The 22313-nt window shown below is 44.2% G+C and overlaps 1 protein-coding gene across 4 annotated transcripts in view; it reads left to right on the top strand.

Moving 5' to 3' along the window:
• Window positions 1-607: 607 nt before the first annotated feature.
• Window positions 608-22313, top strand: part of LOC306942162 (centrosomal protein of 170 kDa protein B-like) — a 30983-nt gene continuing 9277 nt past the window's right edge. For 2 of the 4 annotated variants that reach the window (XM_079527908.1, XM_079527910.1), the window contains exons 1-12: window positions 608-811; window positions 2574-2714; window positions 5573-5662; window positions 7144-7222; window positions 8360-8418; window positions 9172-9292; window positions 13388-13507; window positions 15390-15914; window positions 16456-17360; window positions 17638-17751; window positions 19206-19323; window positions 19670-21241. In XM_079527908.1, coding sequence (XP_079384034.1) covers window positions 2610-2714; window positions 5573-5662; window positions 7144-7222; window positions 8360-8418; window positions 9172-9292; window positions 13388-13507; window positions 15390-15914; window positions 16456-17360; window positions 17638-17751; window positions 19206-19323; window positions 19670-21241 — 3808 coding nt within the window. In that variant the 5' untranslated portion in view covers window positions 608-811; window positions 2574-2609. The remainder of the gene's footprint in view (window positions 812-2573; window positions 2715-5572; window positions 5663-7143; window positions 7223-8359; window positions 8419-9171; window positions 9293-13387; window positions 13508-15389; window positions 15915-16455; window positions 17361-17637; window positions 17752-19205; window positions 19324-19669; window positions 21242-22313) is intronic. The other 2 variants (XM_079527909.1, XM_079527911.1) reach the window with 2 other exon arrangements.

Below are 22313 nucleotides of genomic sequence, written 5' to 3' on the forward strand. Positions count from 1 at the left end.
ATTGGGACAACTATCTGTGTTGTAATAGGCCTATCATAATTCGGTTACAATTATAATTTAGCAGCTTCTAGTCAGTAACATGGGCGTTGGGTGACATCTAGCGGAGATTATGTGAATTGCGTGGGAGCATTTCTGCCTTGCTGTCCTTTATAGCAAAGACAATATTCATTATTAAATCACACACAGCAGCACCAACGGGAATCTGCAGAAATATCACATCAAATTGCGTAATAAATATGGTGAAATGAACAGTTGGCAATACAAAATGAGCTTACACACACTTAACATCACTCCCTATATCAGCTGAATAAATTTAAGACAAGTAGGCCTAGTAATATTTGTAAAAATAAATAAATACAAATAAAATAAAATTAGACTACACAGCTGTAAAAATTAGTGAATAATGTGTAGCAAAGCAACCTTATTGCATTTTAAAGGCGTGTTTGATTGGTGTCTTTCGTCGCCCCGCTCGGGCGTTGCTGGTGGTGCGTACGTTGATGTTGACGTAACGTAAAACACAAAAAACAACAGCGTGCCATGAATCGAACGCACCCGAAATGCACTCGATGGGAACGGCTCTGGGAGCTACGTCACCGCAGAGCAGGAGGAGGAGGTGTTGATACTGGACAGTCTGCTTCGGTTCGGTTGGTTGTCATTCCTTCATGAAACAAGACGTTGTCATTGTCATTTTTTTTTTTACCTGTCCCGGTTTTTAGTGTTCCTTGTTGGAGAGGCGTCGACGAATACCACCATTTCACCACATTAAACCCTGGCTTCTGTGAAGAAGAAAGCGCTCGAGCTTGCTTTAAAGGTAAGTTTGATGTCCTTAGTGGGGCGAAAAAGCAGGATAAAAAAAATACCAGCCTGTTTCGATCTATCAGGGTGATATTATATCACTTAACGCTAACACAATGTTCTTAGAAGGTATATCTAAAAATTCCACTTTACGTTTGAAAGCTGTTACTGCCAGCCAACATAATAAAACAGAATTGTGGCTCCAATATCGCCAAGCATCCATGTTTGAGAGGTACATGCAGGAAGGAAGTAATTAGATGGTTCCTCAGAGGTGGCACCTGTGTGTTTTGCATCAGGTCAATGCATGATGTTGTTAATAAATCTACTTCTAGATAGCCTACTAGTAGGATATACCTAAATCCAGGTGTTCTTCTAAATTGCAGAGGGGTGTGTGTGTGTGTGTGTGTGTGTGTGTGTGATATCATTTAATGACACCTGGTAGCTAGTCAGTTAAACAGTGAATTCACTAGAGCTCTTCTCCACCAAAGCAATGCTTACTCAACTAAGCATTGCTTTGCTTTGAAGGAATGTGTCGACTAAGTAATGGGTTAATTGGTTTAATCGATAATGCTGTAAAATTGTGCTTACTTACTGCAGTGCATTTCCAATGACACCTGGTAGCTAGTCAGTTAAACAGTGAATTCACTAGAGCTCTTCTCCACCAAAGCAATGCTTACTCAACTAATAGTCCATAGAAGGAATGTGTCGACTAAGTAATGGGTTAATTGGTTTAATCGATAATGCTGTAAAATTGTGCTTACTTAACTGCAGTGCATTTCCAATCATGCAGAGACCTAGCACTAGCATGGCTGTGATAGTAGTATGAGTGTAGTTTAGGCTATGTAATAACACAGCCATTCTAGGTCTAACAGACCAGCATTTTCAGGTTGCTGAGGTTAAGAACTAAACATTCTAAATCTCGTTTTCACAATTGTTACTGGCTACGTATAGACTGGAAGAGTTAAAATTATACTATCAACTAACAGTCTTGATCAATTTATGGCCAAAATGACCAGTTAATGGATTATTTGACTGTGAGGGTGACACCTTTAAAACACACTGTACAATGCACATTCAAACGGTTTGGATCAACATGTTAACCTAACGCAGAGCTTAACTGTGTCTGTGCATTATATTGTGGCATGTTTTCAGCAGGGCTATTCATGCTAGCATTGTCTGGCACCACTGGTATTCTATTGAACGACCATATCTGAACGTGTCAGGACACATGTGACCAGTGACACTCAAATAGTGTCACATAACGGCTCAGCCCACCTCTGCTGTTTGGAGGAAAACAAGAACGCTCGTCCCAAAACGCGCTCGCCCCGGGTCAAATCCGGCAACCTCGTAACAGTTGCCACCTAAACGTAACCTCAATAAAACTATGCTTAAACCTAACCTTTTTCCTAAACGTAACCCCAGTAAAACTATGACTAAACCTAACCTTATTCCTAAACATAACAGTCCTCTGTAAAACTATGCCTATTATTGCCCTAAACTTATTCCTAAACTTAACCTCAGTAAGCCTTATTACCCTAACTATGCCTTATTACCCTAATCTTATTTCTAAACTTAACCTCAGTAAAACTATGCCTTATTTCCCTAACTATGCCTTATTACCCTAATCATATTCCTATCCTTAACCTCAGTAAAACAAATGCAAGAACCTGGGGGCGAGCGGTCCATGAGAAATAATGGGGGCGAGCGTTCCAGCTACCATTTGGAGAATGCCATTTTGCCCGTATTGCTATAATTTCTCTCTGTCTGTCTATACCCAGGATGTTCACACATCTCTGAGTCGTGGCCCAGGAAATATGAGTCTGACATCATGGTTCCTGGTCAGCAGCTCCGGCACACGCCACCGGTTGCCACGGGAGATGATATTTGTGGGCCGGGAGGATTGTGAGCTAATGCTACAGGTAAGAGGCTGACGACGTTCTGTAAGAGAGAGGGTGTGTTTCCTCACTTTCCTGTTAATGACAATATTGGACAGTGTCTTATGTTTACACTGCAAATACCAGCAACACGTCATATGTATCTCTTGACTCAATACTTAACCATAGACTGTGAGTTCAAGCTTTGGAAATATATATGCTTAAGACTAACTGGCTTCTAGCTGTCAGACAGCCACATAGGCGTGTGAGGTGTTGGCGGGTGCACCCTATAGTGAGCTTGAGAAGTGTGCATTTCTATGAATGCGCAAATGTGACTTTCAGAGAATTGCCCCTGGCAAGTTTGTGTCAGTCAGTGACACAAAATGCATTCGGTGCATTCCAGAGACTGTGTTTCTCCATGGTGTCTATTATAAACTCACTTGGAATTCCTGAGGAGTCTTTATATGTTGCCTTCTCCTCAGACAATCCTGTTGCCACAGTAGTGGTCACTGGTTGTTTATACGTTCCTTTAGTGTGGTATGCTCAGAAATGCGGTTTTGCAGGATTGGAGGACCTCTTGTAAGCATTCAACTTTGTTGCATTCAGGGAAAACGTGAGTTTCTCCTAGTGTGCAATGATCATGCAGCACTTACATTTTACATTTGCGCTGCTCAGTTTTGAGTGCCCAAGACTGAAGCCTCCTGGTTTGGCAGACAGACAGCATAGCCACAAACTTTCTTCCTCCCCTTTAATCTATTGTTTTTATGTTTCCACCACAATACATTTTTGCATCCAAAACAAAACCCACCCCAATTTGCAGTCCTGTCTGTAACGTGAGAATCCTTCTTGGCAAAAAAAGAAAGAGGGGGGGGAAAATGGAAAATGGAAAATGGCAATTGGATGTAACAGGAGTCATATCAAGTGGAAATGGTTGCGAGTCCGGAACATGAGTCTTTTGACTTTCTATATCAACTGCTGTGTGATTGATATCTGCCTCCACAGAGCTGCCATTGTATTTATTTAGACTAGGCCTCTGGCACTACACTGGCACTGCAGTCTAGTGCCAGATGCAATATTTTATCACACTGATAAGTCTCATCAAGCAAAAGCACGCTATTGTTGTGACTAAAGTCCAAGTTTCCTGGGATCATAGACATAATGGGAATGACGGCTCCTTTGTGCTGCAGCACAGTAGAAGACAGACTACTTAGTTGACGGTTTATTGATCGATAAAAGCACCACTACTCTTGGCAGTATTGACAGGCAGTTATCTAGAAGCTCACTAATGAGGGGGATGACAAAGCATCGATTGATTGAATTAATACTTTATTAACAGTTTGCAAATAGTACGGTGGTACGTTTCGGTCTTGTGTATTCACTTCATCAATCCTTACTGATAAGGAGTCACACTTTTTGAAGGCTGTTGATGGGGCATTCCACATTTTGGTTGCATAGCAGAACAAACTTAACCCAATGAACTTTGTACCGAATCTGGGTTGAACAAGATCAGTGGAGCTCCCTCTGGTGTTGTGCCTGTGTGTGCATGTCTCTCATGTTATTGAAATAGTTTGACAGGTACTGTACATGGGCACTGGGCCCTGATCCCTTGAGTATCTTGATGACTAGGCCCATTGCAAGTCACTGTACTCTGTACCCTTACGCCAGGGCTCCACCGGACGCGTTGCGTCTCCGTCGCGTGCGTCAAAAAACGCACCCGTTCAATTTTAATGCACGCGTCACGCAACGCAACGCGGGCAGTGGAGCCACCCTTCATTGATTAAAAAGGGAACATTCCCTGACGGTGACAGAGACGCGACGCTGACGCGCCTGGTGGAGCCCTGGTGTTAGCCATCCCACTCTAGCATAAATGAGCAAGGTTTAGGTGAGTTCTAGGTGTGAGGCCAAGTAGTAACCTGACCAGTTTGTTTTGAGAGGTCTGAAGCTTTGTTTTGAATGCCTTTGTGGAGTACCATGCATGCATTGTCAAAATTACATTGATTGAATGAGTGCTCCAGCTATTGTCCTCTGTGTATTCCTACTGACCAACGAGGAGTTCCTGAGCAAAGCAATATTTAGATGCACACAGCATCTGAAAGCTGTCTGTCCCCATTAGCGGCTTGTGCAGCGTTTGTGACCGCCCTATAAACCATTAAAGTGTAATATTAATTTAGCAAATGAGTTTGGTAGTCTACTTTCATCTCTTTGAAGCAGAGGCCCAGAGTAGCTAATGAGAGAAGAAAAGAGAGAGGATCCCCCTGCATCAATTAATTCATGTGCTTTGGCCCTTAATTGATCTAGGCATATTCAAAACATAAACACGTTTTGTCAGACTGGAGAATGGGGTCTTGAACTTGGTATCGCTACAGTCAGCGTGAAATTGGCCAAATGTAATGAGTCAGGAGGACCATAGAAATTGAATAGTGTAGAATGGACATTTCCAATTCATAAATTAGCGACATTGTACTTATTTCGTTCAGACAGGGAAGAGGAAGTAATCACTCCATGGGGGCCTCCGTGACTCATTTATTTGATGCGGAATTTCTCTGCCGACTGGACGCAACAGTTAGCGGTGTCCTTGGGCCCCCCAGTTAGTAGGCGGCTGTGAACACGGAAGTAGGACACGTACTGTAGGAGCTATCTATGCAAAAGTATCTCTGGTCAAGAGCATCACAACTGGTTATTCAACAACACTGTATAATCAGTGACTGTTCTGCCTGTTGTGCATTAGATGTGAGTCTAACTCACTTTCAAACTGGCATCCCTATTTTGGGAATGTCATTATAGGGGAAAGACGAAAGTTTTCAGAAATGGCTAAAAACAGCAGATCCGAGTATAATCTGGGGCTTGCTTAATTGCTTTTAAATGGCCAAGGCCAATAATGACTTGTGGTTTTAACTTTGCAGTCTCGCAGTGTGGACAAACAGCACGCTGTGATCAACTACGACCCAAACACAGACGAACACATGGTGAAGGACCTTGGGAGCTTGAATGGGGTGAGTGAACCCGTCTCTAGTTTCACTAAACCTGCTTCTACCTGCTTATACCCCCCCCCCCCCCCACACACACACACACACACACCCACCATGGTAATATAGGAGCCTGGCAGCCTCAGTTCTCCCTGGAGTCTCTAGTCTAACCTGAACCCCATTAGATCCACCACAAAAGACCCCCTCTCTCTGTGCCAGAGAGTCCGTTGGTGGAACAGGACCACTGTCAAGGGACTGGATTTCGTCCCGCTAGCTGCGACTGAGACCCTTTCTTTTGGACTTCCCATTATTCCTATCTGGTTGTACAGCTTCCAGTCCAGCCTGCCGTTGTGCTGTTGCCACTTCAGTGCACTGTTATCCCAGGGCAGAACCCAGGCCAGTGCACAGGGGGAGAGAGTGTTCATTGTTCTCCTGGAGGATTGCTTTTGGCAGCAAAACTAATCAGAGCAGAACAGATTAACGACCTGGAGGACCAAACTCATATCCAACATGGTGGAAAAACATGGATATCAGAGCAGTTTTTGTCTGTCTCACATAAATAATTACTCTTCACACAATCTTTGTAGTGTATGTATTGTACCATATTGATACAGTATCAAATGGCCATTTTCACACAGTCTGCCCTACAAAGCCTCTTTGTTTCCCTTGGTCTGATGATTTTTTTAGTCTATACAGTATTACTACCTTTTGGTCTGTTACTTTGGGTTAGTGTCTTAACTATTTATATATTCAAAGATGGCTTACAGAACATTAGCTATCTACAAAACAAAAACGGTGGTCGCCACTTAATCTCTTCACTTGCATGAAGAGATTAACTTTTGAGTTGACACGGTCATAAATCAAGGGCAAGCAAGGGCAAAATTGCATGGGGCCTAATCACTCATATCTCAGTAATCTCACGTGGAGATGGCATATTTTAACATTTACATAGCTTTGGCACTTTGCAGAGAGTTATACACTCTACTAAAAGCAAACTGTCTAGTTACTGTAGTTTAAGTGGTGAATTGAATTGATCACAAGACTCAAATCAGGAGGTTGTGTGTGTGTGTTCAGTCACTGTCTCTACATTCCATATCCACCTGTCTCTGAGGCGCTCTAGGCTAGATGGCCATTACATAACTCCATAATCTCATCAGTGGCTTAACATGTGGTGGCTTAACTCTCTCAGTGGGAAAAAGTCCAGACGAATAGCCCATTCATGTTTACTGAGTCCACATTCACTCTGGCGTTGTGTACAAGAGAAATGGAGACCTGTGTGGCCAATAAAGTGACCTTTTATTATTTTTCCACATTTGTCTCCACATTATGAATGTGATGCTCTGTGTAGTTAAACTGTCAGGGGTGTTCTGGTAAGGTGACCAGATAGTGCTGGATATCCTTCCCTCCCTTGCCTCCCTATGTCATCCTATCAAACAGATTAAAAACAGATAAATATGTGTAACATTCTTTAAACTGTGACTTAGTGACTTGCTTTTTCTCTCCCACAGACCTTTGTGAATGACCTGAGAATCCCAGAACAGACCTACATCATCCTCAAGCTCTCGGATGTCGTTCGCTTTGGTTATGATATCCTTTTCCAGGCATGCTGATGTGGAGGTTTTGTTGCATCTCATTTGTTTGTCTTCAGTATAACTCCTTATCGTCCTTGCAGACAAAAAAAGCTGTTTTTGACACTATTGTGCCATGGAGTTTAAACGAATACTTCGTTGTACGGAAATAGCCGATTTACGAGCTCGTTGTGACGTGTCACACTGCGATTCAAATGTATATTTTTAATCGCAGTATATTTTCAAATGTTATCAAAATAGGGATGCCAGACTGAAAGCGTTCAACTCTTTTCTTTGGTTCAGTGCAATACATGAGCCGACTTCCTGCCCATCTGCGATCTTTCCGTCTGTCAGACCAGCTTTAATTCAGTGATGAGCAGCCTGTGATTAAAATGAGCTCATGATGACTTGTTCTCTCTTGGTCTCCTCTGGCAGACAGTTTGCTATTTACAACGTGAATATTTGTAAATGTTTCTTTTCCTTCTGTGGTCCTTGCTCAGCGCGCTCTCTGCATCTTAATTCCTTGTGGTTTCTCGGTCAGGGGTTTGGGATTTTGCTCCAACGGGGTGGACAGAAAATCTCCTGCACCCTTTGACCTCTTCCCAGCGTTTGTGAAATTCAGGTTAGATAACAAGGGTGAAAGCTCCTTATAGGTGGGAGACATTTTCAAGGGGTGTGTGTGTGTGTGTTTGCTGACAGAACAGACTAGGCATGTGATTTGTGATGTCACATGTTTCAAACAGTGGGTCGCTCAAGATATATTAACTTGATTGAATTTTAACAGTCTGTCCTTGTCGACTAATTTCCTGTCCACAAGGTTGTGTATTAAAGTAAATAACATCACGTATGATTGCAGGCATCATCGGATCATCAAATCATCAAAGCCAAGACGTTATTTACCGGAACAGACAACCTCAATTGTTCTATTGCTAATCATACAACAGGACTTTAGACATATTTTGAATTACACGCTGAGATATCAAGTTGTAATGGATCATTCAGCTCTATTTATATGCATTGCTGAGAAACCAGCAGTTGTGTGAGACACGGCATGCACATCCAGAAAGGAGCTTAAAATAATATTTATGGCCCTGTATTAATAAGGGGAGTCCAATGATTTTCAGTGCGTGTTTTTATGCCTTGACAACTCCCCCACATGTCCATGTGTACATCCTGGAGAAGAGTCAACACAAGGTCCCAGAGGAAGCCCTTAAAGTGAGTAAAATTGCTGCGCAAAACACAGCGTTATGATCTTGTAGATGTGCTATTGTCACTATTTTTGTTTGAATATTTCCCCTTTGATGCTTTCGACATGACGTGAAGTGGTTAACTGAAGCACATGGTGTCTTCCTTAACGCACGATTACATTTCATTGTTGCTGTGCTTGGTTACACTCGGCAATAACGTTTGCCAGGTTTCCTGTTGAAAAGTAGAAGAAAAAGAAATCAACATGCGTGCGTGCACATTTGCAATTCTGTCTGGATCGATTTTCTAATGTTAACCCATTTAGAGCGGGAACCCCTTTTGGTGGTTACATACGTTATGTTATAATTTAGCTATTGAAAAATAGCAGATCTACAAGCTCATAGCGCGCCACCGAGTGGCGCGCTATGAGCTTGTAGGTCTGCTATTTTTTTTAAATCGTTAACATGTGCCTCAAATCTTTCAGAAAATTGTCATGATTTAGAAAACCTTTTTTTTTAATTTCGACGTCAGGCCTGAATGGGTTAAGGTTACATGTCTGTGTCTTGTCTTCTAAATAACGGTAGTGGGTCGCACACACCAAGACTTCAGTTCAAAATATTTATTTAATCTTTGAACCGGGACAAACGTTTCGGCTATCCAGCCTGTCACAGGGACACTGATGAAGGCTGGATAGCCGAAACGTTTGTCCCTGTTCCACGGGTAACGCACCCAAAGTCAGAGGGCGGTGGTCACATGAAGAGTAATGTATTGTCTTGTCTTCAGCATGAGAAGTATACCACCCAGCTGCAGCTTAGCATGAAGGCCCTGGAGGCCAGGAAGAGACAGAAACAACTCAGCTCTGACTCCAAGGACAAGACTGAGCGCAAAGCCCATTCCACCACAGGTAAACATCTCGGTCTGCGCACACACAAATATTGACAATGACCGAACAGATTCGAGTTTCACATTCTACGGCGGTTGTAGTTGTCGATGTCGCCTGAAGGTAAACGCTTCCTCTCGACTTGATTTGGGTGAGGTATCCACACAAGGAAGAGGAAGTCTTTGTGTCTCCATTTGCTACGTGAGTTTGGCAGGAGATCTCTTGATGAAGCCGGACACAGCTTCCTTTATTAAGAGGATGCCCAGTGGGAGATCAGACTGCCTCGTGAGCTGAGAGAGGCTAGACTGAAAGAGGCTCAGCCCTGTAGTGTGGGTATGGCAGGGTATAATCCTATCTCAGAGTTTTTTCAGTTTTCAGAGTATTTGTGAATAAATGGTTTGCCAGCCAAGTTGAGGGGTGTGGAGTTAGCGATAGATGTAGCCTTATCTCTGACGGCCATGCTTGACTGCAAGAGTAGAGACGGCCTTATGTCCAGCTTGGAGGCCATGACTGTAGTTAACACGTGGAACAGCAGATTTGGATAGATGTGTGCCATTTCTATGGCAAGTTTGTCTTCATTCTCATGCTCCCTTTGCCCTCATCGTGTCTTTGCCCTCAGCCAATGTGAGCACATCTTTTTTTCTCTGTATAAACAACAGTCGAACAGTTGGTGGATTGTTAGTTCTAGAGACGCACTTTCTCAATGAAGTTCATTCACACAGGCCGACAAAACACACACTCCCACTGTTGGCCTAGGAATTCTCATACTTCCTGCTCCATATTCACTATAAGCATACTTGGGCAAAACTATAACTGGAGCTATAAATAGCCTCAGTCTCTTAGGCCAAATAATCTCCAACAGTTTGAGTGCCGAATTACAAAAGATTCTTGGAAATTAACTCTCTGGCTTCCTCTTAGCAACAATTGCCTTTCTAGAACAGAGCCTAGCTGTTGCACTACCACAGAGTCCAACCAAGCAGAGATATTTTGTCTGTGCTGTGGTCCTTAACTGCAGTTTCCTGACTTAAAGGTGATTTCTTACATACGTTGAAGTGGCTTAACTTGATTCATACCATCATGAAACCGGTTAAGAATGATGCTAATGATGTTAAAAGAATGTAAATTATAAAGCTTTACTCATTAAAAGGTTTTTGTTGCATTTTCAAGAACATTTCCATGATGTATGTAACCAGATTTCACAAGACTGTAAACCCTTTACCCTTGTTGAAGTTTTGATTATTACTAATTTGGCCCATCCATACCCGTTAGGCAGGTGCTGACTGCATTGTGTCTGCGGCACTGCTGTGTTATTATGACCAACATACTGTTCACATTAGGCTTAGGTGGTTAATGGAATAGATTTGGGCAAGCCAAGAACACTGAGAAGTACAGTAAGTGCATCTCTTGGTTCCATAAGCAGCAGAGAGCTGTTTATCTGAGTGTGTATCTCCGGCTTGTAAATGAGCCTCCTGTTTGGCTCCAGTGTGTGCTGTCATACTCTCTGAAAGGCTCGATTGTGTTGGAATTTCTATTATTATGATTGGAAGGGATAGTCTTGTCTTGCCAGTCAGACTACAGACAAACATTAAAGCTCAATACTGGCTTGAATGATTCTGTAGCATGTTGAGGTTGGTGCACGTTTTTGACATCGCTGGCTGATGTCTCAGACAGCAACTTGAAGAGTAGAAGAACAGGGTGTGTGTGTGTGTGTGTGTGTGTGTGTGTGTGTGTGTGTGTGTGTGTGTGTGTGTGTGTGTGTGTGTGTGTGTGTGTGTGTGTGTGTGTGTGTGTGTGTGTGTGTGTGTGTGTGTGTGTGTGTGTGTGTGTGTGTGTGTGTGTGTGTGTGTGTGTGTGTGTGTGTGTGTGTGTGTGTGTGTGTGTGTGTGTGTGTGTGTGTGTGTGTGTGTGTGTGTGTGTGTGTGTGTGTGTGTGTGTGTGTGTGTGTGTGTGTGTGTGTGTGTGTGTGTGTGTGTGTGTGTGTGTGTGTGTGTGTGTGTGTGTGTGTGTGTCTGTGTTTTCCCCTGCAGCTGTACTGGGTGTGGAATGCCCTGCCCTCCTGCCTTGTACTTTCAGTGACTCAGTTAGTCAGGACACAGTCCTGCTCAATATTTCCTACAGAAGCACAAACTGAATGCCACATTGAAATTCACCCACTTTTTTAGGATTTTGCCAGAAATCATAGCATGCCAGCATTATATAATGGCTTCGTATCGAGCATTCAAATCTATCTTTCCCAGCAGATGTTTACGAGTGGCTCCTGTGTGAGGATGCATGGCATGCTAGACTAACCCTGTAAACCCAAATGACAGCTCAGTTCTGTACTTAAGACCATTTTAGGCGGGTGGGTGTCCCACCCACAGTTTTCCCTCGCTAGAAAATTTGCAGGAATGGAATTAGCAACATGGCGCTCTGTTGCTCCTACCGTCACACTGTTGTTGATGTTTTATTGTGTGTTGGCCCGGCAACAGTGTTGGAGTGCCGCTGTCACTTTGGATCGTTGGGGTCTAGACTCCGCAGAGCTCGTTTAGCGTCTCTATCAGGCACACAACAGCCATGTAGATTATCTGATTAGTACCATATAGTGGGCCGGCCTGCCAGCTGTTAAACAATATGTCAGCTGTGGAATGAATGACACGTCGGAACTCATCCCCCTACATGTGTGTTATTCATGTGGAGGGGGATAAATACTGACATATTCAGTATTTAGGCCAGCAGTGATAAGACTTATGATTACTTTGAGTAGCATGGATTCATTTTTGTCTTACCTGCTGTCCTAATAAAATATTGGCACTCTGGCTATTGGCGTGTGCGGCCACCTTCTTGTTTTTTCAAGATTTCCTCTACAGTTTTCTCCCGTGTGCCGGCACCGCCACAAGGACTTTGGTGTGCGTATAGCTTCTTTGTACACAGTACTTTGAGTAGCATGACAATAGGAATGTTCCCCACAGATATTTTGGGTTTGCCGTGATGTAACGCCAAACACTGGTGAGATATCTTGTTCCGTTGATAAGAAATTGATCATCCACACTTCCAAAGTAGTCTCCTCATTGATTTGCATTGCATGGTGAAACGGGTGTCAAAGTCACTCTTTTAGCACATAACAAAACGGAATCCGCCAATATCTAGGCTTGATCTCATTGTAGTGAAGATTAGGCAAACCTTTGTCCTGGCCTACCCTGTGATCATTAACCTATCTGGTGATGGATCGAGGGAATCCACAAGCTGACCCTCACCGTTCTCGCGTGGGAAGTGTCAAATTCCAACACAAAAGACTAGCTTTATTTATATATAACCAACTTGACTAAAAAGGATGTATGTATTTTAAACAAAGTGTTGACAGTCACTTTTTTTTTTTAAGAATAAAACCTCCTTCGTTTCGTATTTTATTTTTAGGATTCTCTGTTTTCCCTCCGTTTTCTTTTTCACCTTCCATCATTGTTTTTCATAATCTTGTACATTGATTTAATTTAAGCAACAAAAAGAATGGAATACCGATGTATAATTATCATGAACCCTGTAACTGGGAGCGAACTGACTAAAACAAACTGAAACTACTCAAAGAGGGTTCCCCTACCCACCTGGAACTGTATGACCCGTAACACAATGAAAGTTAATAATAATTAATGTAACAAATGACTTGTAACTATTACAAAATGTACTGTGATGCCCAATGTGACCCACCTGTTCACCGAAAAATCAAAATAAAAACAAAGTTTAAAAAAAAAAGAATAAAACCTCCTTAATATTACAGTAGTACACAGTTAAATGGATGCCAGTGTTTTGCAATGTCTCCATGTTGCAAGAACAAACCCAGACTGTTTAATGCCATTTCGTAGCTTGACATGAGGCAATGTTTTGCTGTGCGGGTCTTTAAATTCCACAAATGTATGTGTGTGTGTGTGTGTGTATGTCTCGAGGAACAGTATGACCAATCCCCTTCACATTTGGCCTTTGTCATAAGTACTAGAATCTGTACAAGGAGGTCAACACTGTGCGTTTCCATCACTTCTCTCTCTCCTCGCTCTCCTGCGTCTCTGTTTCTTCCTGTGCACGTGTCCATGAGTCTGATATTGTGTATGTGTGTGTGCGTGTGTCTGTGTTTGTGTGTTTGTCTGCTAGCCACCGGAGATAGTCCCATATCCAAGCCAACTCCTCTGTATGGCCAGCCGTCCTGGTGGGGGGAGGATGACGAGGACCCGGAGAGGAAGAAGGAGCAGAGCGGCGGTGGAAACAATTCAGGTCAGAAGAACGCTACCCGCTGGTTCCCAAACACTGGGTCGGTACCAATTTATGGGCCGTGGAATTATTTATATGCGTCCCTTTTATTTATTTTTTTGTTTCCTACAATTAGTTTTTAATTATTATTATAAAAAAAATATTCCCAAACAAGCAACGTTTTCCATGAATTAAAACCAAATTCAATGATTCTTTTCCTGTAAATTCATGGAGATATAAAGGAAAAATATAAGACATTTGGAAACTATTTATTAATTAGAAGTGAAAATAGCTGAACGTGGTCCTTGTAGATCTGCTATTTTCACTATTTTGGGTCCCGGGCTAACGTCCAATTCTCTCTTGGTCTTGAGCTAAAAAGTTTGGGAACCTTGTACCTCGTCTCTAACGAATTTGAATCCGTCAAAATCACGCAATTTATGCAAGAATGTTCAGGTCTTTTGAGGGCAAAATACACACGGCCTAAATTACCCTGATGTTATTTAAATGACATCTCTAGATGAGTGGGGGAGCTAACATCTCTTGCTTTGGTGATCCTAACGTGAACTGGCATGTTCTGCTGTGCCACAGTCTTCCCAGTGTCCCGTGTAGGTCATTGGGAGATGGACGGTGGTTCTCTTGGCTGCCAGCAGTGGACTGTGAGCCAACTCAGGCCGTGCCATGCCAGTGGGCAGTGCTTGGTTACATTGTGATGGATTATGACCCGCTAAGCTGCTATGGGGAGGGTTGTGTTTGCCTCGTGTTGCCTGGACTGGAACTGATTATTACCACTCAGCCAGCCACCCTCCACTAGACTCTGGGCTCCTCAAGTGATTTGTCCACATCTAGCTGACACATTTCCTTTCTCCAACCACTGGAGTCTTAACCCATTTAGGCCTGACCTCGAAATTTAAATAAAATCTTCTAAATAAATATTTTCACGATTTTTCAAAAATAGCAGACCTACAAGCTCGTAGCGCGCCACTCGGTGGCGCGCTATGAGCTTGTAGATCTGCTATTTTTCAATAGCTAAATTATAACATATTGTTTAAAACACCAAAAGGGGTTCCCGCCCGAAATGGGTTAATTATTTTACTGCTAAGTACGAACATATTCGTTCATATTCGGCTTGGAAACATAGATGCTTATTCACCTGGATATACTTTAATTAATAGATCATAGCGTAGCATAATCATGTATCTTCTGATGAAGGTCCGATAGGCCGAAAGCTCAAAATCATGTGAAACGCTGCATAGATCCAAGTGTGGAAATCTCTTTTATCAGTATGGAGTCTGTGGACTCATTCATGCTTGAAACGCCTTTACAGAAAAGTACCCGAGTGGAGCAGTAGTCATCCTGCGTTAATAGATGATAGAACATAACGTCAACCATATGTTTTAATATTGAGTGGACCAGGTTGATGATGGCTCATCATGTATGTTGATCAGCAGTGGGAGACAAAGCACTCGGTCTATGCCACTCCCGAGTCGTCCCGACATACTTACTTATTTATGCAAAAGTACAAATTTCATTTTCTTTTTTTAACGTCAATGCAATTGCTGTATTAAAATTTACCCAAGAGTTCCAGAAATGTAAATATATATATATATATGAAAATAACATCTACAAGATCACACATGTGCCATGTGAGATCTTCGCTATATTTGAAACTTGGTCAATTCATAATCTACTTTTTCCCTGCCTAGAAATGTAGTGGAGTAAAAAGTACAATATTAGTCTTTGAAATTTAGTGGATGGCAATGGTATAAGTAATATGTATCCAAAAATAAATAAGTAAAGTACAGATGCTAAATAAATTGACTCGAGTAAAGTGCAGCACTCAAGTGAATTTGTTGTAACTTTGTTACTGCGTCCACCACACAACCTGTCCCTGTTGCCTTGTTTACAGAGCCTGCCTTACAAGTCTCGGGGAATGAGGTGAACGGCTCTCTGTCTGACAGCCAGGCCAAGACCATCTACTCCTACCGGCGTGAGCCCAGCTACTTTGAGTTGCCCACCAAGGAGACCCAGCCGCAGTGCCCTGCCCACGCACAAGAGGTCCACGAGATCCCCACCAAGGACGCCCCGGACCACTCCCCCACCCCTCCGCGCGTCCCCTCCACCCCCACACGCGTCCCCTCCACCCCCACGACCCCCGTGGTCCAGAGCCACGCCTCCTTCACCATAGAGTTTGACAGCTGCACTCCTGGCAAGATGAAGATCAAGGACCATGTGACCAAGTTCGCCCTCCGCCAGCAGCAGCGCAAGCTTCCGTCCAAGGAGGCCATGGCCGCGCCCACCGAGGTGATGTCGGCGCAGAGCAAAGTAGCCGATTGGTTGGTTTCGACCAACGCAAGCATGATGAAGAGGCGGGACCAGGCCGACGACCTGTACAGCACAAAGAGTGACCAATCGGTTCAGAGGCCCGCTAGAGGTGAGTCACTGAAAGGTTATAGTTTTAGAGGACTAAATATAAGATTCTGCTCGACTAAATCTACAGTTGATTTTGTCTACAAAAAATGTCTGTTGCATGTTGAAAATAGACACAACCCATGAAATTGTCAATATATTTAATCTTCGTTTTTAGTCATAATAGTTTAGTTTTTATTTTGTTTTCATCAGTGAATAGTTATCGTCACCATAGTTAATTAACACCGGCCTACACGGCCCCTTTATTACAGGTAAAAGGCTTAAAAAGTAAGCCTTTTGGTACAATGCCCAAAATAGCCAATCTAATCAAACTCGATGTGTCGCATCGTGACATGTTTTGAGCCCGTAGATCTATTTTTCAAAACTTCTAATATTTTTTATAAATAACATGCCCAAAATAGGGGTTATTTTGTGAGAAAGTGCTTAAACTGGCACTATAAACTATATTTTTTAAACTATTATTATTATTTTCCTTTTAGTGATGTCTTAATAGCTACTGTGTTATTCCAATAGCTAGTGTGTAATGTTTGTTTTGTCCTCATCAGTACACCACCATGAAGATGGCACTCACAGCGACTCGGAGGGCGCTGCCGTCAACGGAAAGGAATCCAGCCAATCTGCATCCCCAGTTGGGGCGAGAGTGTCTCAGCGGCCCGTTGAAGAGCCCCTGTCCTCCTCCTCGCCAGAGACCCACTCCCCGCCAAGCCTCGGCAAGGCTGACCCTCACCAGGCGTTTGTTATCGAGTTCTTTGACGACAACCCTCGGAAAAAGCGCTCCCAGTCTTTTAGCAACAACCCCGAGGATGCTCAGGATTATGCCTCAGCCCTCAGGACTCAGGCGGACAAGCCAAGAAAAGCCCCAGGCCACGTTGCCCCGTCGCCAGCCTCCAACACTACCCCAACACAACGCTACACCATTCCCCTCAAGGAGTCATGTTCCGCGGGACCCCAGAGAGCAGGCTCTCTGCGCAGGGAGAAGACGGAGGATCGGATCAGCTTCTCTTCCCGCTCCTCCTCCTCCAAGGCCTCTGTCCGGCCCTTTGCCAGCGTGGGCAGGAGATCCAAACTTGCCCAGGATTTCACTGCCGAATTCCTCAAACAAGCCAAACAGATGGCCTCCTCCAGCCGCGAGAAAAACACTCCCAGTTCCCCTACAGCCGTGCCGCCAGTCACAATGGCACCCTCGCAATCTCACCAGAGCCTGCCTAAAACGCCACCACCTGTTGCGCCACCACCTTACCTGGCTCAGACCTCTTCCCCTATCCACCGCCCTGTGCCTCTCAAGGCCCCGGGGATGCCCCTGGTCAGTCCAACTAGTGAGGAACCCAGGAGCCCCCACGGTGGGCCGAGGAATGAAGAGGACGACAGCCTAAGCGATGCAGGAACTTACACCATTGAGGCTGACGTACAAGATAAGGAGGTTGAAGAAGCACGGAGCATGATTGACCAGGCTAGTATCTACCTCCTCCCTGTCATGTTTAATTGTTTTATGTATAAGGCTTGATTACTTTGCTGTGTCGCCCGCCGAAAATAGCAGATCTACAAGCTCACAGCACAGATCTGCTATTTTTTTATATGAAAACTCACCGTGTCTTATCTGAATGATAAGAGCTGGCTTTTTCTAATGTGCCGTGTCGACCGTGTCACGGGACAGAATAAGCCAGGGTTTTCAGCGAGACTTCTGCTCACCGCGTAATCATCCACTGGCCGTGCTTTGTTCCTGACAGGTGTTTGGTGTTCTTGACAGCCCAGAACATAATGTTCAGGGCAGAACGCAGCATAGACAGAGTAGCTGTGAGGAGCTGAGGCCAGCTCCAGCGCAGGGAGTAAGTCTGGTGAAGGTAAAGCCTCTCGCTCAGTGTGTGCCAACCGTTAAAGAATAATACCAACTTACTCTACCCTTCAAAGTTTGACGCTACAATCATTCAGTCGTGCTTTTGGGTTAATAAATCAGCAATTTAAAGGGAAAATCCACCCTAGAATATAATTTACATACTGTGTGTTATTTGTTTTTTGAGTGTCAATATTGAAGCGTTGATGTCATCTAGAGCTCTATCCTGGGGCTGTTCCAAAATGAATAATGGAAGAACTCCAGGGACACTACAGCACCCATCGTGGTTCATTGAAATATTTCAGAACCCAATGGTGGTTTTACTGGGATATGGGTGTACAGATTCAAAGCTGTAAGCCCTACATTCAAATAAAACTGATTTGGATCAATGTCCTATCGCAAACTACAATTCTGTGATCCCACAAAGTTAGTAATTAATTTAGTTTGATTGGAAGTTTCACCTGATGATGTCACAAATTCAAGTTGTCAAGCTCTGATTTACAGCTTAGGGTGACAGTTGTCTTTTTGTTGATATTGACTTCAAATCATTAGAATAGCACAGTGTGAATTCTGTTTTAGGCTGAAGTTTCCCTTTTTTTAAATGCACAAATATGTGTGCATTCGTCTCTTGATTGGTCTTGATGGTGTTTCCTTTCTTTATTGGGTGATCTTTCTCTCTCGTGGTTTCTTAATCAGTCCGTTTCTCCTCTACGGTTCGAGGTGGCTCGTTGTTTAGATATTTCTCATATCTGACATTGATGTTCTCTAGCAGCAGTTGGTCATGTTTCCCGGCTGGATATGATACATTTGTACTCCATGAATACTGATTGATTTTGATTATCTTCTTTTTGTTGAGATGGAGGAGGTCGCACAACTCTTGAATAATGTTTTGCATCATGGATAAAAGGCACAGGAAACTGACAGTAGTCTTCCTCAAACCTGGAGGAAGACTATTGTCGAAATGTTGGTTTCCTGCATCGTGGCTAAGAGTGTGGCCTCCACCTTCTGAACGTTATTACCTGCCGTGGTTGTGTTTGCCTGATTATCTTCTTTTTACCATCACCAGAACTTGGTTGATTTTCAGTTGTGTTGAAAATCTCCCAACCTCAGAAGAAGCAAATCACTGTAGTCATCAATTGAATGTTTCTTCAGAATGCTCCTTTTCTTTGATGAAAAATCGCTTTCTAAACAGTTTGTTTTGATTTTGATCAAGCAACACGAGAGAGCAGTGTGTTGAATGTGATTGCTCAGTGTGTAATCGGCCTAAATCAGATGTGTAACTGTTTTTATAAAAGCAATAGCACACTCAAGGCCATGTGTTATAGTAAATTACATCCCAGCGCAGCTTGTCCCTGTGATTACCGCTGTGATGTTATTTACTATAATACTCCCTCTCGCGTTCTTTTGCTTAAATAATGTATGAACCTGTATTAAAGCCAGAACCACTCTTCCAATGTGCTGTAGGTTCAGCCCAGGGGTCCAGCAGGTCAGGGGACTCCTAAGTGGGTGTCTCGCTGGGCCAGCTTGGCAGACAGCTACACAGACCCCGGCAATGCATCCCAGATGGACCTGCCAGGCGGAGGTAAGTCACCTGACAACGACATTACACACTGCACATTTGAAATGATAATGAGATGCGCTGATGAATATGAATGATACTCGGCTCTAAGCTGTTTTATTTTAACCCATTTTGGGCGGGAACCCCTTTTGGTGTTTTAAACATTATGTTATAATTTAGCTGTTGAAAAATAGCAGATCTACAAGCTCATAGCGCGCCACCGAGTGGCGCGCTACGAGCTTGTAGGTCTGCTATTTTTGAAAAATCGTGAAAATATTTATTTCAGAAAACTGGAGGATTTAGAAGATTTTTTTAAAATTTCGAGGTCAGGCCTAAATGGGTTAATATGCATCAAATGGTTTGGATCCAGCAGGGGGTAGAGATGTCCATAAGGCCACGTTCAGCCGAAACGATGTCAGCCCCGACTGTGATGGTTCCAGAACTCGACGCATCCTGCCCCAGGTACCTCTGGGAGAGAAGAGTGAGGTTTCAATTCCCAGCATCCATGTTCACCGTGAACTGCAGTCAACCTTTGACGTAGAGGAGAGCAGTACTGTCACCCCCACGCCTCAGGAGGGCTTCCACAGTTCATCTCTCCTGGACGACGTGGAGCCCGATAGCCTCAGCGACGGCAGCGAATCGCACGATGGCTCAGTTGTGGAGCAGAGTAGGACACCGCCATCTGAACCTGCAGAGGAGGAGAAGTCCAGAGCTCCATCTAAGTCTACATGTTTCTACATCGGCTCTGGAGGGGCTACGTCCCCCAAACCAGAACGTAGAGGCTCAAAACCCAACAGTCCTAAGACGGAGAGAAGACAGCCAACCAAAACCTTCTCTACAGCCACCCTGACCAAGCAAAGAAGTACCCTTGGTCTGATCAAGCACAACGCCTCGGCTCCCAACCTGGGCCAGGGGAGAGTAAGCCCCCAGCCCAAAGAGGCAGCCGTACCCCTGGTCAGACAGGAAAGCTTCACCAGGGACCGTCCCAGTAAAGCCAGGCTGCCTGACATCTCCAGCCAGAATGTTTCCAAAGACTCTGACCCTGAGACGTCGCACGGAACCTCCAACCAGGATACTCAGTCATACCTCAAAGCCACAGAGGACGTTCTGGCTTCCCTGGAGGCCAAGCTCCACCAAGTCAGCCTCCCAGACTCTTTCTCTGGGGAGTCTGATATGGATACTTCCAGCACAGTCAGCCAGCACAGCAATAAGACTGGTCACAACATATTGTCTCAAAAGCCCTCTAGGGAGAGGTCCTCGGCTAGCATAGCTAGCCAGGATTCCAGTCGGCAGTCTTCTGACTGCGCAGCGGACCGTAACCACAAGGCCGACAGCAGCAGAAGGCCTGTTGGGCAGAGACGCAACGTAGGCAAACGTGGCTCCGTGGACCTGAGCGACGACGCCCTGGGCTCTAACCTGCCTTATTCTGACCAGGAGTCTGCCACACGCCACACCGCCCGTAGTAGGAAACACACCGTGCCACTTCAGAGGGAGGACTCAAAGGCCTCCAAAGCTTCGCAGGCCCTGGCCCGTTCCAACAGCTTGTCGGCTCCAAGGGCCACCAGGGCGTCCATGCTGCGGCGGGCCCGTCTGGGGGAAGCTTCCGACAACGAGGGCACAGAGACGGACAGGCTGTCCCAGGATGCGGCCAAGCAGCCTCAGGAAAACAAGAAGCTCTCCAGGCTGGACATGCTGGCGATGCCTCGCAAGAGGACGGGCTCCTTCAATGCACCCAGTGACACAGAATCCTCCAGCGCCCCGCTGGGGGTAGGCAGGAACGCGGGGTATTCTAACCGCAGCACGGACTCTAGCAACAGCTCTGCAGCCCGCAAGGCGTCTCTACCTCCTGGGCCCAAGCCTGCGCCCCAGAAACAAGCACTTAACAGGACCCCCGTCACACGTGCACGCTCCAGTAGTGCCAAATACACCGGCAGCACAGCCAGTGAGTATGCACTTTATTTTTTGACACGTCACTATAAAATACCATAGTAGTATTTATAGTATAGTAGTATGTATTCCTTTATCTATTTATTCTTCAGTCATAATGTTTTAGCCAACACAATGTTTTCTAGGAATGTAATGAATTTCTTCCTGGATTGGAAGCATTACCTGATTGGACCAACATTACTGAATTGGTTTGAGAGTTTTGTAATCTTCAGCCAATATACTAACCAGGCCCCCCAGAAATCCACGATTCCATAATTGCAGAATTCTCCATGGAAACTGAATACGGAAAAGTAGTGCCTTTGCCGTACTGTTGTACCTACGAGACAGAAACAGAGAGAGAGGGAGGGAGAGAGAGAGAGAGAGAGAGGTTACATAAACAAGGCAGTGAAGAGGAAATTGAGTTATAATTGTAATATGTTTGTGTTTGCTGTCTGTGTTCATAAAGTCAGTTGTATGTTCCTGTCTGTGTTCATAAAGTCAGTTGTATGTTCCTAAGGATCTACAGTATAGACTATTTTTAGCTCCACTAGCAGCAGCTCGCCAGCTCCAAGGATAGCAGAGTCCATACGGCCAACACTTTACTCCAAAACAAGTTATCTCAAACTACCGTATTGATTGTCATGGAATTTTGTACCTTCTTGTGGACCCAAGCAGACCCTTCACTGTTTCATTGAAAAAGGCAACTTTGCAAATATTACAGAAAGTCGCTGAATTGAACTTTTTACAGTGGATTCCTGGGGGGCCTGACTAACAGTAGGCCTCTATTCTTTATTTCACCAGCTTTATTTCATCAAATGTTTAGCCGGTGGAAACTGGTGGGAAGGGAACTGGGACTCGGGGCTTTGATTAACAACTGATCAACTTTGTCCTACCCGAGGTGAAATTAGTTTACCCTTCATCTGCACAATGTTCTCATCAATTCTGCAGATTTAAGACCATGAAATGGTTGACCACAACGTGAGAACAGTGTGTTCTAGATGAAGGATATAATAATAATAATGTATATCTTGTAGTACACAAGACCTGTTTTCTCTCTGTCACTGGTGCGGCTGTGGAAGTCCTGGGCT

This window comes from Electrona antarctica (assembly GCF_951216825.1).
Source record: "Electrona antarctica genome assembly, chromosome: 18".
Classification (NCBI taxonomy): Eukaryota; Metazoa; Chordata; class Actinopteri; order Myctophiformes; family Myctophidae; genus Electrona; species Electrona antarctica.